Raw genomic sequence first — 9,046 nt, 5'->3', positions numbered from 1 at the left:
CTGAGCTTCATGAATGCCTTTTTCAAAAATAATCAGATCCGAATGATGTCCGAGGATGAGGAGAACACAGCTTTCATGACCAACAAGAGCATCTATTGCTACAAAGTGATGCCATTTGGCTTAAGAAATATCGAGGCAACATACCAACGGCTGGTCAATAAAGTGTTCAAGTTACAAATTGAAAGTAACATGAAAGTTTATGCCGACGATATGCTGGTGAAAAGCACTGAAACCCGTGATCATGTCCAAGACTTAGAGGAGGCTTTCGACACATTTCGATGACATCGAATGAAGCTGAATTAGACTAAATGTGCATTTGGCATAACATACAAAAAGTTTCTCGGGTGTTTTAGCTGATTCGAAAAAATGAAGCCAATCTGGAGAAGATAAAGGCCATCTTTGACATGAAGCATCCCAGTCTCAAGAAGAAGATACACAACTAAATGGAAGGATTGCCGTACTTAGCCGATTCATCTCGAAGTCGGTAAAAAGATATCTTTCCTTCTTCAAGATCTTATGGCAAACAAAGGACTTCTCATAGTCGAACGAATACCGACAGAACTTTGAAGACTTGAAAAGATACCTGACATCTCCTCCACTGCTTATAAAAAAAAAGGAGGGAGAAATGATGTATCTCTATTTGGCACTTCTTCGGAAGCAGTTAGTTCGGTTCTTGTCAGAAAAGACGAAAGTCAAATCCAATGAACTATCCACTACACCAACAAAGTACTCTACAATGCTGAGACTAGATATTCGAAGGCAGAGAAGATGATCTACACTCAAATTATATGGACTCAGCAAGTTCGACCATACTTTCAAGCATATTTGATGGACATCTTAACGGACCAGCCCTTAGAGGCAATCTTACATTGACCAGATACCTCTGATCAGATGGCAAAGTGGGTGATCAAACTTATTGAATTTGACATACAGTATCGTCTAGTATCGTCCACCACCATCAATGAAAGCTCAAGTCTTAGCCAACTTTGTCATCGAGTGTACTATATCCAACGGCAGATCTGATCATAAATTTGATGACAAGTTAGAGCAAATTGAGAATCCAGAGATCGAACTAGAATTTGTTTGGGTGTTACATGTTGATAGAGCATCCAACACTCAAAAAAGTGGAGCTAGCCTCATCCTCACCAACTCCAAAGGATCAGTGACTAAATATGCCCTTCGGTTCAACTTCAAAGCTTTTAATAATCAAGCTGAATATGAAACCTTACTAGCCGACTTGAAGATAGCGAAAGAGCTTGGTATAAATAACTTGAAAATCTTTATCGATTCACAGTTGATCATTGGATAAGTTAAAAGAGAATTTGAAGCTCGGGACCTAATCATAGTGAAGTATCTTCAAAAGATGAAAGGTCTCATTCATACCTTGAAATATTTTGAGATCATCTACATTTTTAGAATGAAAATGCATGCGTCGACATACTTTTTCGACTGGCAACTATTTCTTCCAATCTACTCGACTGAACGCTGGCCGAATATCTCGAAGTATCGACAAGGTCGACGAAGTGCAATAAATAAATGACGAACCAAGTTGGATAGATCCGATCATCCTATACTTATCCGATGGACTCTATCACATAATTCGTTAGAAGCCAAATGACTAAGATGGACGGTTTCATAGTATATTCTGATGAATGGACAGCTATACAAAAGGTCATTCTCTTTTTCACTCTTTAAGTGCTTGAGACCGACTGAAGCTGATTATGCTCATCGAGAAGTCCACGAAGGAATTTGTAAAAATCACTTGGGAGGTAAATTACAGGCTTCCAAAGTTCTACGACAATGGTACTATTGGCCAACTATGAGGAAGCACACAGTCGAGCTTGTTTGGAAATGCGAAGCATGTAAAAAATATGCTAACATACAATATCAACCGGCTAACCAGTTGACATCAATCATTGCACTATGGCCATTTGCACAATGGAGAATCAACATACTCGATTCTTTCCTCCAATGACTGATCAGAGAAAATTTCTGGTAGTTGCCGTTGATTACTTCACTAAATGAATGGAAGCCGAATCTCTCGTGCAAATCAGTGAGGGCAAAATGGAAGATCTCATTCAAAAATCCATCATATGTCGGTTCGGATTGCCACATACCATCACCACCGATAATGGTCAACAATTCAAAAATCAAAAGTTCAAAGAGTTCAATATAAAATTTCATATCACGCACAAACTCATCTCTATCGATCATCCATAATCAAATGGTGAGACAGAAATGACAAACCAAATGATTTTATATGGTCTCAAAATCTGACTGAATAAAGTCAAGGACTTATGGATAGAAGAGTTACATCCGATCTTATGGGCTTATCGGATGACTCCTCACATCCCAACAGAAGAGTCACCATTCAACCTTGCATATGAAATGGAAGCAGTGATCTCATTGGAGATCAGACTACCATCGATGAGGGTTGAATAGTATGCAAAGTCAAATAACTCTGACTGTCGAAGGGCTGACTTGGACTTGCTTCTGGAGGCTCAACAACAAGCTCAGATAAGAATGGATGCATACCGATAGAGGGTGGCCCGATATTATAATGCAAAGATCAAGCCAAAGGTCTTTCATCCCGAAGATTTGGTCTTAAGAAAGGTAGAAGTTTCAAAACCATTTGATCAAAAAAAATCTTCAAATTGGAAAGGACTTTACAGGGTGATCGAAACCCTTCGTCCGGATGCATATCGACTAGAGACCCTTGTCGAAACGACTGTCCCCCGAATGTGGAAGGTCGATGTATTATCAGTGAAGTTTGTCTTAATGAGATGATATATTTAGAATAACATTTCGTTTTCAATAAATCCTCGACTGGATATTCAGCGATCTACAAATATGAAATGCTTGATCGATGACCTATCAGCTAATCTATATGTCGACTCTGATCGGTTGAATCTACATACCAACATAGGTCAAGCAACTATATATACCGACTTGACTACGGTGAAGCAAAATGATATACTGACTTAACTACGATCGAGCGAAATGATATGTGGATTTAACTACAGTCGAGCGAAACAATATGCTGATCCGATTAAGATCGAGCAGAATAATATACCGACTTGACTATGATCGAATGAAACAATATATCGATTCGACTAATATCGAGTGGAATGATATGCCGACTCGATTAAGATCGAATGGAATGATATGCCGACTCGACTAAGATCGAGTGAAACTATATGCCAACTCGATTAAGATCAAGTAGAATGATATGCTGACTCAACTACAGTTGAGCAAAACTCCATACCGACTCAACTATGGTCAAGAAGGATAATATGCCGATCTGACTACAGTCGGACAGAGCAAATGCCGACTCGACTATGATCGAGCGAAATAATGCGTCAAAAGATATTCGATAAATTCTACAACTTCAAATATCGATTGCTATTCGACTAGATTGGCAGTAATTATCTACTACGAATGACGATCATATTCAAGAAGTTCAACACTTAAGAAATATTTTTCTTCATTTATCAACGAGGAATTACAAAATTGGACTAAGATTCGATTACAAAAGGAAAATCGAACTACAGTCTGGTAATAAAAACAAAAGACTATCTATGCCGACTGTTGCTCATCTTCCCCAGCAACTTCGATCGCAGTAGCTACTTCAGCCACCACTATTGCTTCGGTCTCTTGGACTTCGATAGTAGCCGACTCTTCTTCAATCGATACCAGTGCAACTTCTTCAATGGATGGGGCTGACCCTTCGATAGTCGAAGCTGCTTCTGTCGTCCTTTCTTCACGGATCGAAACTGTGATGCTGCTCAAATCTAGCTCCGGACAGAGTTTATCGGCAGCATCCCTACCGTCCATGTACTCGACCCAGTAGTGTTCGTCACTACCTTCGAGGACTTCATTCATGAGGTCTTAAGACTTTTTATAGTCCTCGATGGCTCGACAAAGAGCCTCCTACTTCTGATTGAGAGTTTCTTGGGTGGTCTTCGCCTCCTCCTTGGTGGAACCCTACATCGGCCAGTGCTGGACTTGTTTCGGTGGCTCGGTTCTTCTTCCGCTCTCCCACCAACTCTCTAAAGCAGTCATTGTGTTCCCCCCAGAGATGATTAATTACATTCTTCTTCTTCTGGATCCAGGCCTCTTTGGACTTGATAGACTACTAAGCTAACTCAAATTCGGCTCGTGCCGACTCCAACTCGACTTTCACACAAGAAATCTCTTCTTAATACTTCTCCTCCCGCTCAGTTGCTGCTTAAAGGTGTTCTCTGGCAATAGCTTTGTCGGCATTTATGGCCGCAACTTTTTTGACCCATGTTTGACGAAGAGCTGCGATCCCTCGATAACCTCTCTCTAATGACGACATGTTGTGCACTAGCAAAAAAGAAGAAGAGAATAGTTAGAAAAAGCAAGTAGAAGAAAGGCAAGCAGAAATACCGACTTACACTGAGGATTGACGAGTAAAATGACAAGAACATATCAGACGCGGTCCGACTCCTATTCTCCCAGTCTATCGGAAGAAGTGCGGCCTCCAGGAGCTTTTTGGTCAGTTTCGGATCACCCGTGGCCGACTCCTTAACAGATATCCGAATATCGCAGTGCTCCATCCACTCTTCTGAAGCCTCACCACCGACTGGAACTTCTGGTGCCTTCTCTCGCTCTTGAGCGAATGGCTGGATGGTTGGAGCCGCCATCCATTCGGGTGTAGGTGATGCCCGAGATATTGTCGGCCCCATGCTAGTCGATTCTGGATCAGGTGTGGATGTGCTTGAGATACTGTCGGCCCCTCGTTGGCCGGCTTTGAATCGATGACCACGACAACGTCATGATCGCTTGGTTGCCTAACAGATGATAAGGCTTCAGGTGGCAGAAGGACCACTGAGGCTGACAATGCGACAACTACTTCGACGATGACCTTGGAGACTACCATCGACGGTGTGTTAGGCCAACTCTTCTTCGAGACTTGGGAGGGATCCGCACCTACAACGGGCCTCTTCTTGATGGTAGCCTACCGAATCTCTTCAACAGATGGTCGCATAGCTGCAAATAGAAAATAATAACTTAGCTACAAATTTGAATTAAAATAAAAAATTAAAGAACTACACTATACTATATCTACGATAAGCGTCGAACTAAGTTCGATGTCATACAAAGCCTGCTCTGTCAATAGCTTCCACTGTGAAGGGTCTTCCATATCTTTCAATCAGAGGAAGTCTTCTCTGTCAGTGGCATCGACTTTGGTGTTTTCATTCGGACTCACCCTCGGATTCCTCCAAGTGGAAGGAAAGCTCCACGACAAGGAAGAAGAGACAAAAAAGAATAAATTCTTCCATCCATAGATGGAAGAAGTAAGACTGGTAATGAAGGACAGAACCTTCCTCAGACTAAAAAACCACTAACCCTCAGCCTTAGGGTGGGGGTGGAGTACGAAAAAGAGTTGGAAAAGCGACACCCGAGAATTGGTCAGAAGCATATGGCACAACAAGGCAAAACTAATAAAAAGTCGAATAGAGTTCGGAGCTAGTTGGGCCAAACAGATCTTATAATAATCTAAAATATCTCGAACAAAATCTGAAATCGAAAAACGAAGGCCGGCCTGAAGGTTCTCTACGTAAAAGGCTACATAGTCCGGAGGATGGAAAACCATTCGATCATCCAGACCAGGTGGAGACAGTCGAAACTACTCCGAGATGCGATACTGCTTTCGAAGGAGGATGATGATGGATTCGATCAGAGAGGAAGCCTCTACTGTCGGTCTTAGAAGGGAATCGCCAAACGAACCTATTGGTCGACTACCCCAAGAGAGTTCAAGACTAGGAGCCCGATCTCCAGGCCTGTTTTCTTTTCTAACCTTAATTTTTTCCTTTCTATTGCTACTTGCCATTGATAATGGCAAAAAAAAAACTGAAAAGAAGCAAAAAGGATGGTAGGAGAAGAGGCCAACCTAAAAGCTATAGCCCTGGAGACCTAGAAACCATGAAGGTGGGGAAGAAGAAGATGAGACTTTCAATACCCAATGGAACCCCAATGAAGCTCTCGACGGTCGACACCCACAAAAACTCTCAGACTCTCAGAGTTTGTAGCAAAAAAAAAACCTAAATGGAGGAAGACAATCTTTATATAGAGCTTACCGACGGACGAGATGAATTCATCCAAATCAAGACTTCTCAGATATTGACACTTGGCGATATAACAGTAGAACATCAATCAGACCTTTCGACATACCTACTGCCTGATCGAGATACATCAGTACTATCCGCATGAGTTATCAAGAGCCAATTATCATTAGATGCATGGCGGCACCCGACTGGTTAAATTCAAAACAATCGAATGATCCGACCGCCTAACCGACTGCAACATTAATAACCATCTCTTCCATTAAAATATGCTAATGATGATTGCACGACCATCAAAATGACAAAATGGCTAGAGACTTTTGATTTTCAAGAAGGCCATTAATACCTACAGTCGAAATGACCGTGGAATCGGGGCTCGAAGTGACATGTGGTGACTCCTGTCATCCAACATGTCAACCCATCTTAGACTCGAGGTGACACGTGGTAACTTCCATCATCCAATATGTCAAGCCACCTTAGACTTGGTAGTAGGGCACAGCTATTGGGACAATCAGACCTACTCCCCCCAATTTACTGTCGGCCTCTCGATTATGTGTCGGCGACGGATGGTGGACCATTAAGGCTGGACCGCCAAAGGAGATCTGATTCGACTACTATGTCTACAAGGTTCATCACCCGATGTTCTATCGGTGCTATGGATACGGACAGCCAACTATCAATTGGTAAGCCGACTAACTGTCAGTAACTTCCAATCGACTTCTTTGGCAGCTACAAATCAAGCATAATGACTTGATTGACTATATAACCGATGGCCAGTCGATAAGTCAGAATCACTGACCGATGTTCTGTCGGTATATTAAAAACATCGATATATAGTCGGTATGTCAATATTATCGACATATAGTCGGCATATTAGAATATACAATCATGGATAATGACTTTATACTACGACTGTTAGTGGGCATAAACTGCCCACTAACTCTCTGATCATGGCCTGATAATGGGAGTTAACCATCCTTTCATGCCATAATAAGCGAAATCCCACGTGTTCGATGGTTACACTCAAATTGTCTATAAAGAGGAGGTAAAGAAACAATATTGGGGAGAGACGTCTGGGTTAAAACTCTACCGAATCTATACTAAATATCATGTTCACTACTCTTCGCTGACTTAGGCATCGAAGGATCTCCGTCGGACATAATTTCTATCAGTGAACTTATTTTGCAGGTTGCTCTTCACCGGAGTCAGGCGCACTCGAAGATTGGCCGCAACAAGAACTCTTATTTTTTTTCATCACTCTCTCTCTCTCTTTCCAATTTTATTGCTAAATATTGAAGAACTGTCAACTGTCTTTGTGATTGTGCTCCAAGAGAGGATACCCTAGTCTTAATTAGGATAGAATTTTCGATAAAAACTAACACGAAGGTCGAAAATTTATCTTAAGACAATGCTCACATGTTTCTGGATTTTTTTCTTAATTCATTTACATTGTAAATTAGTAAACCATTCCGGCAAGATTTTCAGTAAATCAATTTTTTTTTAATCCTTATCATATAATTTTTATAAATCTAAATTTTATCCAAACTATTATTTTACTTGCCAATCTGAACAAAGCCAGTAGCTATTTTTTTTTTTCTTTTCTTTTTTTGTTTGGAGGTAAGACAGCTAATTTTTCTTTCGAAGAAGGGCAAGATGGCTTCATTTCCCCAAAATTGTATCATACTTTCTCGTAGGAATCCATGCAACTTCCCAATCGACACGAATTCAACGGCTCTTGTAGTCCGCATTCGCGGTAGCCTTGCATTTGAATACAACTCACGAGGCACACAATGTAATTCATTAGGGTCGTTGAATTTCAACAATAATCGTGCATTCTTCCTTCCTGATGGATGATGTTATGCCGTCAATTTAGACATTATCACACGTAAAACTCACCTAATTCAAAACATTGTTTATTCATCTTCCAATCAAACGGCCAGCATTTTGATCCAACGACCGCCGATCAACGGCGCAGATGTTAATCGCGGTGGAGAAATACCAACGGGTGCGCGGTCAAGGACATCCAGCACCCAACGCGGGAAACAACGGGAAAGAAGACTGGGGCCACAACCCAATGGGTGCCATCATTGAGGGCCTGACGTCATGAGACGACGTCATCCACACCGACTGGGCGACGTCATCACCATCCACCCCGTCGCTTTGGTATTTCTTGCCCAAACCCATCGGAAGGTCACCTTCCAGAAAAAAGTCCCACAAATTGTAGAGGAGAGAGGGAGCGTACGCCGTGAACTGACGGCACTGATTAGAATGGACACGGCGACGAGGAAACGGCCCGGAGACGGCGAAGAGAAGAAGAGGAGGACTCGGGTGCGAGAGGAGGAGGAGAGGGATCAGTCGGTGACCGACGACGAGGTGGAGGAGTTCTTCGCCATCCTTCGACGGCTGCGGGAGGCAGCGAGGTGCTTCCCCGTTAGGGACGGTGACGGCGGCGCTGGCGTCCAGAGGAGGGTAGCGGCGGAGGGGCAGTCGACGTGGCGGCCAAGGTTCGAGAGAGAGGACTTCGAGGATGGGAGCAACGTTAGGGATGACCGAAGGATGAGGGCAGCGGAGGAGGCGGCGAGCGGTGGGGCGGCAGCGGCGGAAGAAAGGGTGGCGGAGAACGCGATCCCGGGGCGCCTCGATTTGAACGCCGACCCGGCACCCGAAGAGATGGATCTCGGGATGCCGAGCGGTAATTCTACCGCGCATGTCGCGTCCTAGATCGCGTTTATGCGTACTCGACGCGGTGTGCGGCAGGTGGAACTTTCACCGCTACCCCGGCTGTGCAAAAATCGGTTTTTTCTTTGTTTTTTCGGTAAATCGGTTTTTTCTTTTTCGCTTTTTTTTTTTTTTTTCCACCACTGTTTTTAAGACTGTTCATGGTAGATGGTGGTGCTTGGAGCCTGTTTCATGTTTTCGAAAATAAATGGAGCAATGTTAATTTCTTTTGTTTGACA

At 42.9% G+C, this 9,046-nt stretch overlaps 1 protein-coding gene across 1 annotated transcript; it reads left to right on the top strand.

The window, feature by feature from the left end:
- The first annotated feature begins 8,078 nt into the window (after positions 1-8,078).
- On the top strand, positions 8,079-9,046 carry LOC140856566 (uncharacterized). The gene has a single exon (XM_073254242.1). It carries the CDS (start codon positions 8,193-8,195, stop codon positions 8,808-8,810), a length of 618 nt encoding a protein of 205 aa, XP_073110343.1. The 5' UTR covers positions 8,079-8,192; the 3' UTR covers positions 8,811-9,046.

This window comes from Elaeis guineensis, chromosome 3, assembly GCF_000442705.2.
Source record: "Elaeis guineensis isolate ETL-2024a chromosome 3, EG11, whole genome shotgun sequence".
Taxonomy (NCBI): Eukaryota; Viridiplantae; Streptophyta; class Magnoliopsida; order Arecales; family Arecaceae; genus Elaeis; species Elaeis guineensis.
This window is presented reverse-complemented; position numbering and strand designations above follow the sequence as displayed.